Consider the following 23553-nt stretch of genomic DNA (forward strand, 5'->3'; position numbering starts at 1 on the left):
TCCTCCCTTGCATAGCTGATGTCTTCAAAATCAGTATTTTAAACTGCTACCCAAGGGTGGCACAGATGTGCAGAGGCATTACCTTGGGGTTTTCCACCAGGCCTCTTTGTTCCCCAGAATAACAGCTCTGAGACTTAATTATATTTATGAGTAAATGTTTAGGCTTGAGCCTGTTCCCCAACTAGCACATAACTTAATTGCCCTGTTTATTCTAAGTCCTACCACACGGCTGGTTACCTGGTCCTCAGTTTAATGCAACCATCTTCTGTGTCCAGGTGAATTTCTCATGTCTGATTATTTATCCCAGAATTCCTCTCACCCTCTGCGTCAGATGTCCCATCTTCTATTTCCTCGTTCACTCATTGCCCATAGGCTTTTAATGACAAGTGAATGCTTTTCCACTGTGCACAAGAGATTCTCTCTACAGAGACGGAAGCTGGAATACGTGGAGGTCCAGCTCAGCAGTGGCAGCAGGAGTTAGGAGGGAAGGTACAGCTCCGTGCTTCTGTGTCCTCCAGAGTTCATTCAGTGAACTTTTCTTAGGGAAGCTGGTATTTTGGTTTAGGCCCCAGAAAAGAATTTCACAATAATTGGGTCAAGTATCCTAACAATAGCCATGTTTAAGATTTGGGTGGCCTGGGGCTGGGGATTTAGCTCAGTGGTAGAGCGCTTACCTAGGAAGCGCAAGGCCCTGGGTTCTGTCCCCAGCTCCGAAAAAAAGAACCAAAAAAAAAAAAAAAAAAAGATTTGGGTGGCCTTTTGGAGGGTTGTTCAGTAACCGTCCACACCCACCCCTCTTTTTTTCAGATCATAGAGTGGTTCTGTAGATAACAAGGTTCAAACAGTTCTTAATATACCGTGTTACAAGGGAGTTAAGGTATAACTTTTTTGCCTGTCAACAGAGAAATCTTACTGTCCTTGTGAGTTAAAGGATTATAGCTGGGAAAAGTCAAACTCAAAGGTCATGTGTTTAGGCCTTGGTGTAGTTCAAAACTGTGACAGTTCCTGTCTTTACAAGGACTGTTGACCATGTAGATAGCCTTCATTGTTTGGGAATTCACAACTTAGCTGAATAGAGATTTTTAACTAGACTCCATTTCCCCCGTATTTAAAAATTTATTAGTGGGCTGGAGAGATGACTGCTCTTCCAGAGGTCCTGAGTTCTATTCCCAGCAACCACATGGTGGCTCACAACCATCTGTAATGGGATCTGACACCCTCTTCTGGTGTGTCTGAAGACGGCTACAGTGTACTCATACATAAATTGTTTTTAAAAAATGTATTAGTGCATATGTGTGCGGTAGTGTGTAGTGATGGGTGCATGTCACAACACTCATGCGGAGATCAGAGGACAACATTGTGGAATTGGTTATCTGTATTGTATCTGTGTCATTGTTGGTTCTGGGTATCAAATTCAGGTTTGCAATACCAAGCCTTTTACCCACTAATTTCACCTCCCCAGACATCTCCTGAGTTCTAAGTCTTGGCTACATGATGGGACTTTGGTTCAAAAAACAAAATTACCTTAACAAAAAAAAATTTTGTCTATAGTCAGATCATCACCAAAGAAAGAATATTTATTAGAAAAGAAAAAGGACCTGCATAGTAGACGGGATCTACAATAAAGACAACCACAGACTCTGCAGAACAAAACCATTGGAAGACACGAGACAACGAGCTGCTAATTGAAAACACTGGGGAACTGTACAAGAGAAAGAGATGAGACTAGACCCCAACAGTGACTGCATAGTGTGAGAGGAAGAGTCTGTGTGTCTTACAACTACAGAGTGAAGGATACCAAGAACCTTACATTTCCTATTTAAAACATGGACACAAATGAGGAAAAAATATACAATGTCCCAGGGTTAGGGGTTAGGGTTAGGGATAGGGTTAGGATCGGGAGTCAAGGGTCAAGGGTTTAGAGGGTTATGGTTAGGTGTTAGGGTTAGAAAGAAAAGAGAGAAAGAGAAAGGAAGAAAGGAAGAAAGAAAGAAAGAAAGAAGGAAGGAAAGGGCATAAATTTGAGCGAGGAAATGGGAGGAGGTTGGGGGAAAGGGAGGGATGAAAATGACATAAATATAGTATAATTCTCAAAACAATTAAATACTATCGGGAGCCATAACAGGACAAGGTAATAGCTACCAGGTGTTCTTCCTGAGATGGCCAGACTATTATATAGTCTGCGACTGGTTTGCCCTTATTAAGCAAGGCTGTAAGGGATTCATTCCTGCTATTAAAGGCTTTTCCTGTTATTATTAAACACATATAACAATCATTAAGTAATAGCACACCCCTTTGGAGCAGATCTATGCAAATCTACAAAGATATACTGCCTTATAGTGATGTTATACAGACAAATAGATGACTTATTAAGTTTTATTATCCTGTAAGAATTCCAAAAATTGGGCTGGAGAGATGGCTCAGTGGTTAAGAGCACTGACTGCTCTTCCAGAGGTCCTGAGTTCAATTCCCAGCAACCACATGGTGGCTCACAACCATCTGTAATGGGATCTGATGCCCTCTTCTGGTGTGTCTGAAGACAGATACAGGGTAAGTATAGATAATAAATAAATCTTTAAAAAAAAAAAAAAAGAAGGTTGTGAGCTGTCATATTTAAAAAAAAAAAGAATTCCAAAAATTATAACGTGATTATTAAGCTCTTTTATAGTGGGACCGCTATTAAGTCTTTCTCTGATAATTAAAACTGCAGTAAGAACTCTGCCAGTCTCCCAGGTGTCACCAGTTCATTGCTCTTAGAAAGTAACCAGACTTTCTCCTACTCAGAGCACTTTCCAAGAGGTTGTAAAACAATCATCAAGGGTCATAAAAAGAGAACAAATGATTTATTACAGGTACAAGGACAAAGGATAAAATATTGCCCGGGTTTATCTATGCACAACTTCACTAACAACTTAGGTATGTTTTTAGACCTTCAGTGAACCTGCAGAGCTGACACTGGTGATGAATGTTTAGCCAGATGATTACTCCTGATGGATATTCATGTAAACATTCTCTGTTGTAAACTTCTATTTCAGTTTATGCTTTGGTCTTTCATATGAACTTGTGATGAACTTTGTAGCATGTGATTATGTATTCCGAAAGATGTTTAAGTGCTGAGGACAAAGAGAAGAGACACAGAAGAACTGTGCTGGAGAAGGACTGAGCTGGAGTCAGGTTTGAGCCAAGTAGAACTGAGCTAAAAAGATCTTGGCTGAGAAGAATGCAGAATGGAATAACTAGGAGACTATAGGTAACTTAAAGAGAGCAATGTTCAGAATGCAGAGGAAAAGAGGAAAAAAGAAGCTGGAGAGAGCAGAAGGAGCAGGCAGGTTTCTCCTTACCATGGGACGGAACAGGTCATTTCTTAATAGCAAGGCAGGCTTAGTCTTATTAAAAGGAACAAGCCTTTTCTCTTACAAACTTGGGTTTAATTCACTTAGCATTAAAAGGGTAGAAGCTTTTTCTTTCTCTATGGAATAAAGATTGGAGCTCATCTTTCATCCAGAATGAGTGAGTTCTTTCTGATCGGTGCTTGGTCTTTTGCTCCATGTGTATATGTAAGTATGGATGTGTAAGTTTGTAATTGTGAGAATGTATACATGTGTATGTGTAAGAATGTAATTGTGAGAATGTATGTAAGCTGGGCCCAGTCGATTTTGAGTGGAAATGTATAAATGCACATTTATTGAATCCGTGTGTGAAATTATATACATTTATGCATATGTGGCTATGTAAAAGTTTTTCCTTCTGCAAGCGCTATTCACTTCTCTTGGTTCAGTAGATGTTTATTGCTCCAAACTTCCCCCTAGCCTGACCAGCAAGAGGCACAGGGACAAAAGGGAAAAAGCTCTAGCAATTAATCTTCTTCTTTATCTCCTGCTGTTTTAGAATGAGGTGCGAAATGCCAGAGACTGCAGTTTCTTCCCTCAGAAGAACACAGAAGGCCGGTCAGTTAGAGTAGCAGAGCATAGGGACTTAGACATAGATAAGTAAATCAGCTACAATAACTTAGTAACTTAGACTTAGATAAGTAAACTTATTATTATACAGCAACCCTAAATATCTCGTAAGACAAAGTCTTACCCTCCACCGAAGCTCTTTCCCCTCCGCTGCCTCAAGAAGAACCAACAAAGAGAAGACCTGTTGGGGCTGGCCCCCTGCAAAATACCAAATAAATACCAATTAAATACCAAATAATCAAGGTGAAAAATCTCAAAGTAAATAAACTGGAGGTGAGGAGAACTGTTACCACACACATTAATGAAATTCAAGAAAATTGTTAGTTTTTATCTTAAAAATCATATATTCCAATGAATTGGAATAATCTAAAATAAAATACATAGATTTCTAGATGTGTATGTCCTACTAGATGTAAATCATGAAGATATTTAAAAAATAGAGCAGTTTGTAGAAAGCAATAAAAATGAAGCAGTAATCAAATATCTCCCAATTAGAAAAATTACCAGACCTTCAATGAAATACTAACACGAAGGCTTCTCAAACTGTCCTGTTTAACAGCAAAGGAAGGTTACGTTACCAAACTCTTTATGAAGCTACTATTAGCATATATATATATATATATATATATATATATATATATATATATACACACACACACACACAATCTCTCATATGTATGCAAAATTTCTTTAAAAATATCTGCAAACTCGATTCAATAATATATCAAGAAATCACCATGATCAAGGTGGTTCCAGAGATGTAGTGCTGGTTCAACTTGTCAATCAATAAATTTTATAAATTTCACAAATAACCTATTGTTTTTTATGGAATAGAAATCAAATGGCATCTTGATAGATATGGAAGGCTTTTGACAAAACCAACATCAATCTTGTCAAACGTCCCAAAGAAGCTCAGAGTAGAAGAAACATCTCACCATAGCAATATATATGGCAAGCCTGTAGCTGACATATTATGGAGAAAACAAGGCTTCCCACTTTTCTCTTATTCAAGACGGTACTGAAAAATCTTAGCTAGAACAATGTAAAGCAAATAAAAGGAATATAATACGGCAAGGAAGAAGTCAAAGTATCTCTATCTGTAGATAATAACATTCTATACATCAAAGACTCTAAAGACTCCACCAGAAAACCTAAAGAATGGATAATTACTTTCAACAAAATGACAGAATACAAAAAATGACATAGAAAAGCCAGTGGTCTTCCTATAAACCAATGAAAGTAACCTAAGAAGGAAATCAGGGGAATAATGCTTTCATGACACTTTAAAAATCCAAGCAAAAATCTCTTGAATTAAACCTAAGGAAGTAAAGACCTCTATAATGAAAATTTTACATCCTGAAGAAAGAAATTAAAGAAGACACTAGAAGTTTGAAATGCTCACAGGTGGCCATATTTCCAAAATCAATGTGAAGATTCAATGCAACTCCAAGAGAAATTAGGGGGGGTTGGGGAATATTGTCAAAAGTCATTATATACATGCATGAACACACTATAATAAATTACATTATTCTGTATAATAAATATTTATTGAAACACTTTTTAAAACTTTACTATAGATCCAAGCTGACACATACACACAATCACACACACACACACACACACACACACACACACACACACACACACACACACTCTCTCTCTCTCTCTCTCTCTCATGACAAAACTCCAAAACACCAGTCAGGCATATGATGTTCTGCCAGCAAGCCCATCTCTGGTGAGGTGGAGACAGGTGGAGGCCTGGGATCCATTGTCAAGACAGCCTAGCCTAAATTATTGATCTCAAGTGAGACACCCGGCTTCAAAAACACGGTGGATGTTACCTGAGGAACACTACACAATGTCAGCATTTGGTCAAGAGATGCATGCAAACACACATGAACATACACTGTATACAAATGGTACATAATTCAGACTAAAAGCTGCGGCACATGCCAGAACATAGCTGCTCCAAGGATTTTGCACAAAAGGAAATAACCTAGCTGCCAAGAGACAAATATTATATGATTTTATTTGTACAAAGAACCTAGAGACATCAAATTATAGCAATGGAAAGTAGCATGGTGGCTGCCAAGGGCTATGAGAGGGAGAAGTGAAGAGCTGGTATTTATTGGGTATAGAATTTCAGGTTGAAATGGTAAAAGAATTGTGGTGATGGACGGGAATCATAATCCCACAATACTGTGAATGTACTTCATGCCACTCAACTATCAACTTAAAAAGATAAAAATGCCAGCTTTCATATTATGTATAATTACAAGAATAATAAACAAAAGGTCCCCCCTCAACATAAAGTGATCGGGAGGCTGGGCCCTGCATAGCTGCAGTAACAGCAATGTTATCTGCTTTGGTCAGTTTCCTAACTGTCTCACTGCATTTAGATGCCTGTATCTTTAAAATAGTGCAACATTAAAATGTCTAAGTATCTGTTGAAATCTCAAAGGAAACTCCTTTGAGCGTCTTAGTGTAATGGAGGTAGCTGTTGGCTCTGAAGTTCCGAGAAGAAGGCAGAACCATAGAGAAGCCTGAGTGCTCTGCATAGCACTAACCCCGGCTTTACTCGCTCAGTTCACTTTCCTTTATAAAACTTCACAGAATGAAATGTTACAACTATCTGGGTTGATTCATCACATGTACTTTCACGAGAAATCCAGCTTTCGATGCTTCTTTTGTCCTCAAATGCCTTTTTTAAAAGAGATGTCACTGAGGCTGGGGTGCGTGAAACCCCTGACTGCACTGGTAGTGGCTGGCAACATGCAAGGATTTTTTTCTTCACTAAATGTTTGTGTCATCCTTGACTGTGGAGAGATGTTTAAATTCATGCTGGCATAAGACAATATGCTTGTTTAGATGTGTAGACTAACGTTTCATGTAACAAAATCAGTTTATTACTCCTAGAGTGGCAGCCACCTCAAGACAGGATAAGCGGTGAGTGACAGCGTTCTGCCTGCGTGTGCGCATGCGGGCCAGCAGAGGGCGCCAGATCCCATCACAGATGTTTGTGAGCCTCCATGTGGTTGCTGGGAATTGAACTCAGGACCTCTGGAAGAGCAGTCAGTGCTCCTATCCCCCGAGCCATCTCTCCAGTACTTGACAATGTTCTTAATGAACTGATACTAAAATTTCAGAGTAAACACTTGCTTTCAAAACGTTGTGAAGCCATCAGTAACAACTAATATTTCATTCCTGGTTTGTGAAGCTGTTTATGCATGGCCCATGCTGCCATGTTTAAAAGAAGAAAAGATGTTTTTATTTCCATGAAAGTTGAATAAATTTTTTTAAGATTTATTTATTTATTATATGTGAGTACACTGTAGCTGTCTTCAGATACACCAGAAGAGGGCATCAGATCTCTTTACAGATGGTTGTGAGCCACCACGTGGTTGCTGGGAATTGAACTCATAAGAAGAGCAGTCAGGTGCTCTTAACCACTGAGCCATCTCTCCAGCCCTGAATAAAATTTTTTAAACTGAAATTCTAGTGATGACTGCATTCATCAGACTTCAACACAAGGGAAAAGGAGACTCTGAACTTTCAAATTTGTTTTAATACAACAACTAAGGAGCTTTAGTTTAGAAATGGTTAATGTATTCCAAGAAAAGACTCTGATGGGCTTCAGTGAATGTCCCCTAAGAAATGGGTGGTCCCAGTAAAGCCATAGGCTCATGGACGTATGTCAGCATTTTACAGTACCTGTCTGCATAAAATGTATTCTCGTGATGAAGTGTATGTCACTATCAGGCAAGTCTTTGCAACTGAGTCATGTTTTGGCTGTAAAGTAAGCAAAAGAAATAAGAATCCTGTTATAACCAGGTGATGTGGCACACGTCTTTAATCCCAGCACTCGAAGCAGAGGCAAGTGGATCTCTCTGAGTTCAAGGCCACCACGCTCTACAAAGCGAGGTCCAGGAAGTCAAGGATACACAGTGAAATCCTATGTTGGGAAAAAAACTGGTACAATAAAGTGTTTAATCAGAGGCAGCAAGGTGGCTCAGCTAAAGCCATTCACCACCAAGTGTAATGATCCGTTCAACTCCTGTGATACATGTGGTAGAATGAGAATTAACTTCCTCAACTGTCTTCTGATCTCAACATACACTTCTGAGGTTTACACACATACACACACACACACACACACACACACACACACAAAATCATGCACGCACACACCCTTGCATGCACCCACGTGGTGGGGCGAGAGAGAAAGAGAGACTCACATGTGTGCACACACAAGTGCGGTTAAAATGGAGCAGAGATCCATAGAGATATAAAATGGACAACAAAACATAAAATAATGAGAATATCCAACATAAAAAGAGAATGTCAAGGAATGAGTAAAAGAACTGTTTGGAGAAGCTATGTCTTAATATTTCAGTCTGCAAACAGATCCTGAGCCACAAATAAACAAAACTAAGTCCAAAGTGTGCTGCTTTTATCAGAGAAATAACAAAACATCAAATTGAAAGAGAAACTTCCACGAGCTTCAGATTAGGGATAAAAGACATAGCTTCTTTATAAAATGGCTCCAAGTAAGTACATCAATTACAAAATATGGAAAGCAGAATATAACCGGACACTGAAGGGGAGAACAGCAGCTAACCTGAGGGTATTCGTTGGTAGGCAATCTTTCGCTTGCCCCTTTTCATCTGTCCCTTTCTACTCTCTGCTTTACTTTTAGAATATTTTTAGTTTACCTTATTCAGCAAGGATTTGTCCAGTTTTTATTATTTTTTTTAAAAATACACCCAAATTTGAGTGCTGGAGAAATGACTGAAAAGTCGAGAGCAGTTCTTTTCTGTGTTCTGTTCTCAGCACCCAAATCAGGAAGCTGAGTAGTTTGTCCTTGTGATGATCAAGAATGACCACATTCGGGTTGGGGATTTAGCTCAGTGGTAGAGCGCTTGCCTAGGAAGCGCAAGGCCCTGGGTTCGGTCCCCAGCTCCGAAAAAAAGAACCAAAAAAAAAAAAAAAAAAAAAAGAATGACCACATTCTATTTCCCCTACGAGAAGACAATATTGGTTTTCCACTCCTAAAGTTTACTCATTAGAAAGAAGCGTCTAATGTCAAATCAAAAGCTTCACAATGTAGAATGTGACCACAACTAAATTATTTTCGACATTAAATCTGGAAACACCTTCAATAACGTCAGTTTAGGGTGGTAACAGGCCACTGGAGAGAGTGCTTAAAAGCAAAAGAAGGAAATGCACTTGAGAAAGGGCTAATAATCGGAATAAAGGGCCTCACAGGGGAAATGTTGAAAAGTCACTATACACCGACTTTAAACATCAATCAAGAGAGGGGTAATTGTTCAAATTCTGAAGGTTATGATGGGATCAATGAGAAAATCATCTTCCTTAGTCAATCATAAGGTTGAAGCTTATGATTTGAGCTCATTTTCCAGTCAACAGAAGCTTGTGGTTTGAACTTCTTTTCTACTTGTCACGGCCACAGCCTTCAATAGGCCAGAACCAAAAGTCTTGCACTTTAGAATGATTCTAAGAGACTGAACACTGAGAGTAGGAATTATAAAAATACCTACAGCGGGGCTGGAGAGATAGCTCAGTGGTTAAGAGTACTGATTGCTCTTCCAGAGGTCTTGAGTTCAGTTCCCAGCAACCACATGGTGGCTCACAACCATCTGTAATGGGATCTGATACCCTCTTCTGTCCTGCATGTGTACATGCAGAAAGCTGTACAATGTACACATAAATAAATAAATAAATATTAAAAAAATACCTATAGCAAATAGTCACATGAAAAGTTCATTATAAAACTGGAAACAAAAGTAGAAAAATTAATGGTATTGAATGAATACAGTATGGCATGTGCTTTATGATACTGTGTCACTAAATCAATAAATATATTTATTAATATTGTTGAGTTAAATGATACAAATAAAATGACTTTAAAATATTTATTTACTTGTGTGGGTGGAGTTCCTACCCTCGCACATGTGAGTGCCACAGTGCAGGTGTAGAGACAAGAGGACAACATTCAGAAGTTACTTCTCTCCTTCCACCATATCAATTCTGGGGCTAAAACTCAGATCATCAACCCACTCCACTGGCCCTTAATACATTCTTTAAATCTATATTTATATCCCTCAAAGTTTCTATACTCAAATGGACTAGAAAACAAAACAAAAGATACTATCTTAGTTCATTGTCTGTAATTGTAACCACATGACACAGCCTGGGTAATTTCTTAAAGAAAATAGATTTGTTGGGTTCTACTGTGGAGACTGGAAGTTTCAAGAACACAGCAACAGTGTCTGACTAGGGCCCTCTTGCTACATCGTAGCATGACCAGGGCATCACTAGGGAGACAGAGCAGATGTGATAACGAGCTTTCTCTACTTGTCCTTATAAAGCCACTGTGCCGTCCTGGGGATTCTGTCCATGGTCGTATCTAAACTCAAGGTCCTGGGCAGGTAATGAAGACAGTGAGCAAAATCTCTGCCTCTTAGCGCACAGCAGTAGATGTTTCATTGCTTTGAATGGAAGAAATCTTGCTCCATCAACCACAGAGAGGCTGGCCCACGACAAGCAGGAGAAGTGGATCCCACCTCTCTCCCTGTGTCCTCCCTTGAAAAGTACCATTGCACCTGTGAGTAATGGGCATTTGCTGTGCACAGAAGAGGGAGATCCGTCAGGTTTATGGTGGATGCTGTTTAATGCACTTCCTGTAGGTGACCTCCCAACCAATATCTTCAGAGAGAAGTTAAAAAGCAGAGAGCAATGGTTACTATCTCTGGGTCTGGCCTTCTGTTTTCTCTTTGGACAACTCTGGTCATAGAGCAGGCTATGAAGAGACAGGAGGGAGGGATCTTGCTGATCACTGACTCTGCCACCTCCCCACACTGACCCTGTGTAGCCATGCATGGGTCGGACTCATCTGCATTAATGAATTTTCCCTTAGATTCTGATGATCACCTTGACACTTTCTGTAAGGTGTAGGTAACAGTCAGTTCTCTGTATACATGGGACGTTGGTTCCAGGCCCCCTCATCGATATCACGTCTGGTCAGGCCTCCTATGTAAAATTGTGTAGTGTTCAATATTCAATACAATGTGGATTCTAAGAAAATACATTGGTTTATTAAGAAATCGTGACAAGCAGATAGATCTCTGCATGTTTGATACAGAAATAACATCTTTTAAATGTCTCTCCCTCCTTCTCCTCTTTCCTTTCATTTTTCCTCATCTATATCTGTTGCTGTAAAATTATATTAAATGGCTTTCTTCTACTCCCACTGGGTCTAGCACTGCAGTGCCCCAAGATATCTGGTCTTGGCAGAAACTCACATCCCAACCCTGGGGCGGCCCAGTGTCTCTGCTGCCACACACTCTCCCAACCTCCATCCTCCACATGAGAGAACACACAACACAACAACTCCTGATCCGATGGATAAGATATAATCGCCCACGTAGACATACAAGGCCCTGTACACATCCATCCCTTAAGAACATTCATAACAACCTGTAAATACACAGAGTGGAACCTTAACGTCAGCCTCCATGTCCTCTCCGTGGCTTCTCTACCTTCTCCTCCAGTCTCCAGTCCTTTCCATTTCAGTCTCCTCCTCTTCCTTCAAGCTTTTCTCCTGCCCACCCTTCCTTCTTGTCCGATGACAGGCCTCATTCTATCCCGTACCTGCCTCACCTGTATGACACCATCCCACATTTCACCCTTTTTGTCTAACTAAAAAAAAAAAATTTCTCTCAAATGTAAGCTGAGCACAACTATTATCATTTTGTAATTAAAAGCATAAAATATATCTAACACCCAGTCAAACACTATATCAGTTAAGCAGAACATTTAGTTATCCATTCCAGCTTAAGAAAGGCTTAACATCTGTGTTATATCCTGGCTAGCTTGTATACTATCTGATAACTATCTAATAAAATATGTATTTTCAGAGTTAAACAGCCTGATAGGCTATGAGACTATAATCAGTCTTCAACCCAGTCAGAAATCTGAGAATGACCAACTATCTATAAACATAGGCTTCCAGACCTGAGAGGTTGTGGATTTCTGACATTTTTGAAAACCATCTATCTATATAGAACAATCTGGACTGTTTTCCATTTTTATCTTATTATCTTGAAAGTACACTAGCGAACTCAGAGCCGTGAATTTGCTATTTGGCCCTTAAATCACATGTGTAATCAGCTCAGAAATTCGTAATGGCATCAATAGAAGGACTGACTCTAAACCTTGTACTTTTAAAATTTTTTAACAAATTCTATACCAAAGTAAAGATATGATTTTAGCTTAGTGACCAGATGAGATTATGACTGCATAACTCAATCTATCTAATTCCTCCCTGTTAAATTACATGAATCTCAGCAGCCACAAACCAAAAATCCTATTTTCCCAAAATCTCTCTTTAATTATTAATATCCTGGGCCCCCTTCCGCTTATGACACAGATCGATAACTTACTGCAAGTTGAGTAATGGGCTATGCAAGCTATTTACCCTGATTCCAGGAGGAAGAAGGGAAAGAGCCTACTGAGTGCTGCGAGGGGAGCTCAGGCTGAAGTCAGGACCTGGTGAGCACAGGGTCACTGGCCACACAGGGGAGGAGCGGGCGACTGAGCAGTGGTGGGTGGAGTGGTAGGGCCTCCCTGGGGCTGGTCCGGGAGACAGATAGTTAGGCTATTGGTGGACCGGGCACAAGTGCTACAATCTCTGCAGATCTGGAAAAGATCCGGTCCTGGACTGGAAGCCCAGGCCAAGAACCTCTACTGAGTCCCTTATGCACGCTCTAATCCTAAGGAAGGTGCTCGTGCCATTCAAGACTCACTGGCCAATCAAAGCCTCTATTCGTGCCAATCAGAATAGGAGGCGGTATCTTCTGCGACCACGCGGGGGCGGATTCCTCCCGGTAGCTGCACGGGCTCGAATCCTCTGTCCTGCAACTGGATGCTGTGGGGCGCGCTCAGGCAGGCTCTGCAGTTGTGGCATGGTGAGCACAGGGTCACTGCCAACGACCGGGAGGAGCAGAGGGCTGGGCAGTGGGAGCCGATGTTGTGGGTTTTTCTTGGGGCGGGGGGGTCACCGGCATCCATACGCGGCCACGTGTGCGGTCTCTTGCGCTCCTAGCCACTAGCTGGACCCAGTGGTAGCCCCCGAATAACTTCACTGTGGGGCTGCATCCGCGAACAGCATTTGGGAGAGTGGCTTGTCAGGATGCCAAATCCAGAGAGCCCCAGTCTCTAGCAGTTCCTTTCTTTAAAAAGAAAAAAATTATATATATACTGTAGCTGACACACCAGAAGAGGGCATCCAGTCTCATTACAGATAGTTGTGAGCCACCATGTGGTTACTGGGAATTGAACTCAGGACCTTTGGAAGAGCAGTCAGTGCTCTTAACCACTGAGCCATCCCTCCAGCCCACCAGTTCCGTTCTTAACATTTAAAATTAAGGTGTAAAATCCATTTGGAGTTATTTTGTGGAGGCTGTAAAAGGCATCTCTCATGCTGGGTAGCCATTCAATATCGCGCTGTGATGTAAAACAGTAGAATTGACGATGTACAGGATTTACTAATTCTTAGGATATTGAAAGTCACACCGAGAACTTAGCTGAGGGAGGGCTGCCTGTAAAGCCCCCACAGGTAAGTGTGCTAACCTGGTCTGCTAGAGATCAGGATGCCACCAGGGTTGTCCAGAAATATGGCTCCAAGCCGTAACAAAGGAAACAAGCCTGATTTACAACCAGCCACCAGGCCCATCGCCATGTCAAAGAGCAGGCCTCTAACAAGCTGCTCAGTGGGGCATTACAGGAGCACAATCAACATTAGGGCCCGGTGTGCAATAAACATTCAGTTCTTCTTGAGAAAAACACAGTTCTGCCACATGGGCAGGATGACACCTGGTGACAACCATTTGAAAAGGTTAAAATCCATGGTTGTGTTGAGTGCTGGGCAGGTCAAGCAAGGCTTTCTTTCCCTGAGGTCCCCATGACATAGCTCCTTTTGAAACCCAGGAATATGCTTGGCAGAGCCAGTCTAAGGCCTAGGCCTTGTGACCTTATCCTGAGGCCCGAGGTATAGACGGAAAACAGCGCTCCTTCTCTACACCATGAATATGGCTGGGGGAGATGGTAAGGGTCAGAGGCCAGGGCCTCGGGGAGGGGTTGCTTCAGATTGGGAGAACACAACTCTTCCCACCGTATGAGGTTTTGGTGTCGGTCCCAAGGCCACTGTTGGCTTGGTCAGTAATGTTTCTGAGATTCCCTGAGTTCCCACTGTTTGGTTAGACTCCTGAGTGTGACCCGTTGCTTCTGTGACTTCATAGAAGTCTCGCCTTTCCTTCCATTTCCCACATGTGAGTGGTGTACGAGGTGGCACTCTTCTTAAGAAGCGAACTTAGCATAAGACATAGCTTGTGTAAGACCTCCCCACCCCAGCTTTTCTACTGTCTACTCTCTATGTTCTTCATCGTCTGGGACCTTCCACTCGCTGTGTAAATGTCCCATCTGTTTAAGTGGCTAGACCTGCAGTCTCCAGTCCATGTTTAAATTGTTCAGAGCATAACCTGCAACCTGAACCTAAAAGGGACCTAAGGGTGACAGCATACATGGGATACAAAATGTGCCCTAGGTCAGCTCCTCTTTTAGCAATAACCAGTGTAGCTGGGCTTTGCTACTTTATGGTTTTTTCTTTTTCTCCCCCATTAATCCCTCCTCCCCCTTCTACCCCTAACACCATATAGGAGAGAAACAAGGACGGAAGAGAAAGAGATCCTTGAATCTAATTTCTTTCCTTGTAGTCAACCCACCAGCATGCGTTGAACAGTGTGTGAGGAGATTCGAGGATGAAAGATAGGAAAGGCAGAAAAAAGATGCAAAGCCAGGAGTTAGATTTGGGAGGCCTGCTGGTTAGTGCAGCATTAGCAGCAGCATTAGCATTAGCATTAGCAGCAGCAGCAGCAGCAGCAGCAGCAGCAGCAGCAGCAGCAGCAGCACGCAGGGCCTTGAGTTTATTTTTCATAGCCTTTTCATACCCCACAGTAGTGTGGGAAGCAAAGCCAAAAGCTAACAAGAAGTAATTTGTTGAAGTATACTTAGGACACCTGTTCTCTATTTTTCTAAAGATTTGTTTATTTTATTTATGTGAGTGCACTGTACCTGTCTTCAGACACCAGAACAGGGCATCAGAACCCATTACAGATGGTTGTGAGCCACCATGTGGTTGCTGGGATTTGAACTCAGGACCTCTATAAGAGCAGAGAGTGTTCTTAACCACTGAGCCATCTCTCCAGCTCAATAGGCTGTATTTTTAGGTGGAATATTGAATCTGTTGGATGATTATTACTAGTACCTCATTCAGGACTACAGTGGGGGAAAAAAAGCAACAAATGGGGCAGAATTAATACAGAGTCTGTGGTTTATAGAGAAAAACAGGTCTGGGAAGTTTCAGGTGGCAGCCAAATGCTGAGACAGGTATGAATTTTCAAAGAGATCATCGCCACTAAAGAGCAGGTCCTTGCTCAGGATCGGAAGCCTAAGAAGGTGCCTTAGTTAGGGATTTACTGCTGTGAACAGACACCATGACCAAGGACAACATTTAATTGGGGCTGGCTTACAGGTTAAGAGGTTCAGTCCGTTATCATCAAGGCAGGAGCGTGGCAGCATCCAGGCTGGCCTGGTGCAGGAGGAGCTGAGAGTTCTAGGTCTCCATCTGAAGGCTGCTAGCAGAAGACTGGCTTCCAGGCAGCTAGGATGAGGGTCTTAAAGCCCATGGCCACAGTGGCACACCTACTCCAGCAAGGACACACCTCTAAATAGTGCTACTTCCTGGGCCAGCATATACAAACCATCGCAGAAGGTGTCCTGAGGGAAACACTCCCTCATGCTAAGCCTTCAGTTAATGGAAGGAGTAGGCAAAGTGAATCCTAGACCCAGGAAGGAACTTCATACAAAACCTGCTACAGCTGTGCTCCAAGCGGAGCAGGGTCCACCCCACATTAGAATCCAAACCTTGCAGGATCACCCGAGTTCTGGAAATAAGAAAGATGTAAAATTTAAGTCATGATTCTTTCCCTGTGGTTTCAGTTCAGCACTGTTCAAGCATCTATGTTTGGCAGAACGCCAGGGAGGGAGGATGCTGTGAGAGTGCATTGCATGAACCGGTGAGCGTGAAGCCTGAGTTGCATTTTGAGACCAGAAGATATTGAGATCCTTAAGCTATGGGACACCTGTCATGGAGAGCTGCATATAGGGAGTGGAGGTAACGAAGCCGAGAGATGTATGAGAAGTTGCCGGGATAGGGCCATGTAAGCCTTTTGAGGCTGAGGCCCCATTTGCCTGAGACAGAGCTACAGGATTTGGTGTTTGTCCTGCTGGGTTTCTTGCTTCTGTCCAATCCTCCCTCCCTGTGTACACATTCCTCTCTACTGGAATGGGAAGCGTATCCTGTGCCTTTGTGTGTTGGAAAGATATAACTTGCTCTCTGATTTTACAAGATGTGGCAATCAAGAGTGTCAGACGAGACTTTGGGCATTTGTAGAGTGTAGGGGCTGCTGCAGGCTGCTAGGATCATTGAAGTTAAACTAAATGCATTTTCATCATGGATGACCATGAGCCTACAGTGACCGGGGTGAGAATGTAGTTGATGGAGTCAGAAAACTCCCAGACAGGGTGATGTCTTTGAACTCTTCTCTCCTTTGTAGCTTTCTGTGGGGGAATTTATAATGTTAGGGTCCAGGAGTCACTGAAGGAAGACCCCAGACTCAAATACCTTGCAAACGGAAAGAGGGTTTTACTCTGCAGAATTCTGTCATGCAGGGGTTTACCATTCACCAGGGTGGAGACAGACATGGGAGGTTTGCAAGCTCAATTGAAACTCAATGAAGGGAATTCCAGAGAGGAGCAGGTGACCTTTATCCCGATTGGTTGGCTCAATTTCCAGGGCTATGGGTGTCTTTGGGATTGGTCAATATCTGGGGAATTTAGGGAAATTTCTGGAACCATTGCTGATTAACTAGTCTTGGCTCAGTACTGGTGACAGGGGCAGCTCCTGGCAGCTCCTGATTGGCTTCCTGTGAGGGGTTGTTTTCCTGGAATCGACTTGTTTTGGATTTTTCCAGTTCTGGGAAACAGAGACTTCGGCCTAGTCTCCCAAACTGTCATTTCTCAGCCTGTCATGGAGTCAGCCTGGCTCTGGCCAACTCAGTCCTCTCAATAAAAGCTTTTGTAGGAGGAACCTTTCTATTGCTTATTGTGGATGAGATTTGAGTGTCTGTAGACTCACCCTGTTTCCTGGTGTGTGTGTGTGTGTGTGTGTGTGTGTGTGTGTGTGTGTGTGTGTGTGTGTGTGTCTGTGTGTGTGGGCGTGTGTGTGTCTGTCTGTCTGTCTGTCTCTGTCTCTGTGTATCTTCTGTCTGTCTGTCTGTCTGTCTGTCTGTGTTTGTCTGTCTCTGTGTGTGTGTGTGTCTGTCTGTCTGTCTCTGTCTCTGTGTATCTTCTGTCTGTGTGTCTGTCTCTGTGTGTGTGTTTGTCTGTCTCTCTGTCTGTGTGTGTCTGTGTGTGTCTGTCTGTGTCTGTGTGTGTGTGTGTGTGTGTGTGTGTGTGTGTGTGTGTGTCTACTGTGTTGTGATTGAACCTGATCAGTCAGCTTCGTTCTCATGTTGTCTTGCCTTCACCATTATACACTCCCTAAGTCACAGGAGTTGCAGTTGAAACTGTTGTTATTCAATGCTAAACTATTTTGGGAGCCTGGTGTTTTTATATTTCTAATTTTGTTGTTTTGGTTTCAGTTTTTAAAGACAAAGTTTCTCTGTGTGGGCCTGGCTGTCCTGAGAGTAGGTGTGTAGAACATGCGAGCCTCAAACCTAAAGGTCCACGTGACCCTGGCTCCAGATGTGGACCAGTATGCCTAGATTTTGCTGTTTGTTTGTTTTTATATTTTTGACTGATGGGCGTGGGATGTTGGTTTTGGTACAAGTCAAGCATATGCTGTTCTGCCGATCTTCATCCACATTGTGAACTTTGAAATTTGGGAGGGAGAATATTCCCTTTCTCAGTATGGCGTGTATTCAGGACATTAATACTGCCTGCACTTCACTGCCGAGCTTGCTGAGTCACTGGATTGCAGGTGACATTCTTCCTACCTCTTGTTTGTTTTTATTTTTTGAATGAATATGAGTATTTTGCCTGTGCATGAATATGCACATCATGTATGCCTGGTCCCCATAGTAGTCAGGGGGTGGCTTCAGATCCCTGAACTTTGAGTAATGAATAATTGTGAGCCCCTTGTAAGTCCTGGTGACTGAGCCCAGTTATTTGCAGGACCAGCGAGAGCTCTTCAGGCTGAGCCTTCTCTCCTGTCCTGTGCTGCTGGTTTAGAATCAACCTTTACATTGCCAATATTTCACCTGTCCATCCGTATGGTTTAAGGATGCATCCCCCTTAGTAAGATCTCATTACTGTTAGAGTTTACGCTCGGGGCACTTCACGATTCTGGAGGATGAATACAGAACTGGAGTGAATATGTAATTCTTTGTAGGAACTCCAGTAAAAACCTCCGAGTCCTTCCTATCTTTGATTGATTTTTTACAGGGGAGACAGGGTCTTAATATGCACCTCTGGACGTCCTGGATAGACCAAGCTGGCATCCAACTCAGCAAGAGATACCGGCCTCTGCCTCCTGAATGCTGGGATTCAAGGCTTGCAAGAGGCAATACACTCAGCTTGTCCATCATTTTCCGTAGTTAGTAACTGTTCATACAATTTCTCTGATGTGCTCAGTACTCTTTGCTTGTCATGGCCTCTCTCTCTCTTTCCCTCCCTCCCTCCTTCCCTCCCCTCTTCCCTCTTCCTCCCTCTTTTAATTGGCATTTCTCTTGCAAGGCTCTATATCCTATTCAAAGGGCAATGAGGTGACAGAGGTGAACCTCACTATTCAGTTTCCTTCTTCGATGACTTGGTAATTACATTAGATCTTCTGTGTCAAGAAATAAGTGGGGGAAGCACCAGAATCATACAGATACATTGTCGGTGAAGCATACATTTACAGTGATGTCAGTATCATGGTTTCTGATGTACACATGTGTGGGATATGTTAGGATGCAGTGACCTATGATGATGTGCATGTGAACTTGACTCGAGAAGAATGGGCTTTGCTGGATCCTTCACAGAAGAATCTCTACAAAGATGTGATGCTGGAGACCTACTGGAACCTCACTGCTGTAGGTAAGATAGTGAACTTTCTTTCACTTTTTTTTTTTTTTTTTTTTTTTTTTTTTGGAGCTGGGGACTGAACCCAGGGCCTTGCACTTGCTAGGCAAGCGCTCTACCACTGAGCTAAATCCCCAACCCCTCTTTCACTTTTTAAAATAAGGGAACAACTATCTCTTTGCTACTAATGCTTTTCTGTAACTTCAATTGAGAATGAGGAAGAAGGAGGTGAATAAATCAGGTTTGCTAAACATAGCAACTTAAATTTTGCCTAATTTCCAATAGCATATTTATACATTTTCTGGAACTATATTTTAGGCTACAATTGGGAAGACCATAATATTGAAGAACATTGTCAAAGTTCCAGAAGACATGGAAGGTAATTTTCAAGTGCAAATTGCTATGAATATGCTTTGAAGAAATTTTAATGTGTCCTGGAAGTTTTAAAGAAAAGCAACAATGTAAAAAAGCACTTCTTCAAGTACATCTGTGATCATTAAATTCTCACAAATCCATGTGCCTCAATGTCAGGCGTCTGATTGTGTTTTCCTCTAAGAAAGAAGAAAAGGAAGCGATGCCTTAGCAGACATTACCATTTGAATCCTAGCAACACTAAAGCTACTCTGTAAAACGGCCACTCTGTTTAGTTTCACACCACTCACATACTGCAAAAGATATATATATATATATATATATATATATATATATATATATATACATTGACATATTGATAGGCGGTAAGTTTATGTTTCTAATAAGCAAATATACATTAGTAAAATTGATTACTTATATAGTAACATTGCCAAGTTTAAGTGAGGGGGAAGTTTATGAGAGTCAAGAATGTTGTTGAGAAGAAACCTTAATCCCATTAGCACATGTCTGATGAACAAAACTTCAAACGGTGTAAATGCAATGTAGAAATCTTTAATTTCTTTCTTTTTTTTTTGGTTCTTTTTTTTCAGAGCTGGGGATCGAACCCAGGGCCTTGCGCTTCCTAGGCAAGCGCTCTACCACTGAGCTAAATCTCCAACCCCGAAATCTTTAATTTCTTATTCTCCTTTTAATAGCTATACCATGTGTCACAATGGATACAAGCCATGTGGACATAGGGATATGGAAAGAAGCGATGTACCTCTCTCTCTCTCCCAGAACAATTAAATATATATGAATAGAATATATGTAGCAGTCCCCATTTGAGTAGACGTTCTCAGTTTGAACAAGTTTATAATTGGTTGATTTTCCAACTACACTGGGAATAAACTCACACTGCAGAAATTCCCTATGAGTACTAGGAATGTGGAAATTGTGTTCTGTTTTGTCCAGGTTTTCTTTGCCAATATAGTATGCAAACATAGTATATTTCACAATATAGGAAAATTTATGAATGTACTTAGTGTGGTAAAGCTCTGAGATCTTCCATTCCTCTTCAAATATGTGAAAAAAATCTCATAGAGAAAAAGGACGCTACAGATGTGAGCCATGTTACCATTACAGATGTCTTAAAAGACACAAAACAACCCACAATGAAGGGGAAACCATGATTGTAAACAAAGTGATAAAACCTTAAGATGTGATTTCTCTTTACAATTAGACCACATTGTAGAATTAAGTCCTGCAGGTAAAGAGATTCATTGGTATATAGAATTTGGTAAAGCTTCACCTGTGCCAATTATCTTTACAGGCATAAAAGAAGTTCTACTGGAGAGAAGCCCTCTGAATATACTCAGTGTGGTAAAGCCTTTGCATATCCTGGTTATCTTCAAGTACATAAAAGAACTCACACTGGAGAGAAACCCTATGAATGTAATCCATGTGGCAAAGCCTTTGCATATCCTGGTCATCTTCGAAGACATGAAAGGATTCATACTGGAGAGAAACCTTACAAATGTAATGAATGTGGTAAAGCCTTTGCATTTAGCACTAATCTCCAAGTACATAAAGCAACACATACTGGAGTGAAGCCCTACAAATGTAACGAATGTGGTAAATCCTTTGCACGACACGGTCATCTCCAAATGCATAAAGTAACACATACTGGAGAGAAAACTTACAAATGTGATCAGTGTGGTAAAGCCTTTGCATATCATAGTTATCTCCTAGTACATAAGAGAACTCACACAGGAGAGAAACCCTATAAATGTGATCAGTGTGATAAAGCCTTTGTTTGCCCTGGTCATCTTCAAGGACATAAAAGAACACACACTGGAGAGAAACCCTATAAATGTAATGAATGTGGTAAAGCCTTTGTACATCATGGTTATCTCCAAGTACATAAAAGAACTCACACTGGAGAGAAACCCTATAAATGTGATCAGTGTGGTAAAGCCTTTGTTTGCCGTGGGTATCTCCAAGTACATAAAAGAACTCATACTGGCGAGAAACCCTATGAATGTAATCAGTGTGGTAAAGCCTTTGCACATCATGGGTATCTCCAAGTACATAAAAGAACACACACTGGAGAGAAACCCTATGAATGTGATCAATGTGGTAAAGCCTTTGCACATCATGGGTATCTCCAAGTACATAAAAGAATTCACACTGGAGAGAAACCCTACAAATGTAATCAATGTGGTAAAGGCTATTCACAATCAGGTCACCTCCGAGTGCATACAAGAACACATACTAGAAAGTAACCCTATGGATGTAACCAACGTGGTAAAGTCTTTACAGGTCGGAATGATCTTCAAAGATAGGGTGGTTTGAATATGCTGGGCCCATAGCTAGTGGCACTATTCGGAGATGTGGCCTTTAAGGAACTGTGTCACTGTGGGGCTGGACTTTGAGATCCTATGCTTAAGCTCCACCCAGGGCAGAAGAGTCTTCTCTTGGCCGCCTTCTGATCAAGATGTAGAACTCTCGGCTCCTACAGCACCGTGTTTGCTTGGACACTGCCATTCTTCAGCCTTGATGATAATAGACTGAATCTGTACACCACCCACCAATTAAAGGTTGTCCTTTATAAGAGTTGCCTTGGTCATATTACATTTTCACAGCAATAAAATCCAAATTAAGACAAAAGGCATAAAAGATATTACACCAGAGTGACCCCCTGCAAATGTGTTGGATATAGCGAAGCCTTTGCACATTTCTGTAGTCCTCACTAAAGCAGAAGTATTCACACTTCCATTCACTAAAACCCTGTGAATGGAAGCAGTGTACAGCCTTTGCCCTTCACAGTTATCTCTGGATGCACAAAAGAACCCATACTGGAGAAAAACCTTATGGATGTGCTCAGTGTGGTAAAGTCTCTCTGTGTTTTAAAATTTGCATAGATCCATAACAGTTCAATCACCTGGTCAAAGTAAATGCCAAGGGTTTGATGTAGTGAGGTCGGGTGGGTTAGAGGGTTAGGGTTTAAGGTGGTTGGGGTTACAAAGTTAAGGGTTAGGGTTAGAGGGTTAGGGGGATATGATTAGACGGTCAGGGCTGAGGCTGAGCTTAGGGACAGGTTAGGGGTGGAAGGGCAGTTCCGGGTCATGGTTAGGTTAGTGTCAGGAGCAACAAGCTAATAACTGGCAGGTGATCTTCCTGAAATGGTCTGCCTTGGTTATAATAATCCATTGCAGATGTCCTCCTGTAGTCAAGGCCCAGGAGAAAATCACTCTAGGAAAGATTCCTGCTATTAATATGCTTTTCCTGTCATTAAACATATGGGACTATCACTAGGTATTAGCCCACCATTTTGAGCAGCTCTCTGCAGATTTATGAAGATTTTCTGTCTTGTAGTGATGCTACGTAGAGAGATAGATGATTTCTTGATACTTAATGATGATCCTGTAAGAATTCCTGAAATTATATCAGTATTTGTTAAGATATTTTATAGCAGGACTGCTAGTAGGTCCTTTCTGATAGTCAAAACAGCAATGAGAGCTCTGCCAGTTCCCCACGTGTTAACGGTTCATTGCTTCTAGATGGCAGTCAGATTTCCTACCACTCAGCACATTCCAAGAGGTTGTAAAACCATTAACCAAAGGTCATCAAAAGGAACTAATGACTTATTTTAGGACAGAAGATAAGATATTGACTGAGCTTATCTATACAAAACTTCACTAATAACTTAGTTACTTGGTTTTAAAATCTTGATGAACCTGTGGAGCTGAGACAGGTGATGAACGTTTAGCCAGGTAATTTCTCCTAATGGATATGCATGTAAACATTCACTGATGTTAGCTTTTTATTCAATGTCTGATTTAAATTTATGTGTAAACTTGTGCTCAACTCTTTAACATGCGTACTTGTATGCTGAAAGATGTATAAGTGCTGAGGACAAAGAGAGGAGAGCGAAATATTTTCCCTTATCCCCCTTTTTCATTCATTCTGTTTCCCCCCTTTTGCTTAGAGAGCTTTCATAGGAAACGTTTTACAACTTAGTAATAAATGCTAAAATCACTTT

General features: G+C 41.5%; 1 protein-coding gene across 3 annotated transcripts; it reads left to right on the forward strand.

Annotated features, from left to right (window-relative positions):
- Nucleotides 1-2585: 2585 nt before the first annotated feature.
- Nucleotides 2586-23553, forward strand: LOC134486517 (zinc finger protein 431-like). Of its 3 annotated transcripts, none has more exons than XM_063285329.1 (4): nt 2586-12946; nt 19049-19175; nt 19479-19539; nt 20842-23553. In XM_063285329.1, exons 1-4 carry the CDS (start codon nt 12737-12739, stop codon nt 21791-21793), a joined length of 1350 nt encoding a protein of 449 aa, XP_063141399.1. In that variant the 5' UTR covers nt 2586-12736; the 3' UTR covers nt 21794-23553. The 3 variants fall into 3 exon arrangements, with proteins under 3 accessions (XP_063141399.1, XP_063141401.1, XP_063141400.1); XM_063285330.1 differs by lacking the exon at nt 2586-12946 and adding an exon at nt 13154-14370 and having other exon boundaries at nt 16038-19175; XM_063285331.1 differs by lacking the exon at nt 19479-19539 and having other exon boundaries at nt 12858-12946; nt 20842-22640.

This window comes from Rattus norvegicus, chromosome 3 (assembly GCF_036323735.1).
Source record: "Rattus norvegicus strain BN/NHsdMcwi chromosome 3, GRCr8, whole genome shotgun sequence".
NCBI lineage: Eukaryota > Metazoa > Chordata > Mammalia > Rodentia > Muridae > Rattus > Rattus norvegicus.

Bases quoted from the DNA above. Each gene is read 5' to 3' on its own strand.
- LOC134486517 (XM_063285329.1), top strand. From the start codon at position 12,737: ATGCACGCTCTAATCCTAAGGAAGGTGCTCGTGCCATTCAAGACTCAC. The intron at 12,947-19,048 runs GTGAGCACAGGG...GGGATATGTTAG, and splicing joins GGCTCTGCAGTTGTGGCATG to GATGCAGTGACCTATGATGA. The intron at 19,540-20,841 runs GTAATTTTCAAG...TTATCTTTACAG, and splicing joins AGTTCCAGAAGACATGGAAG to GCATAAAAGAAGTTCTACTG.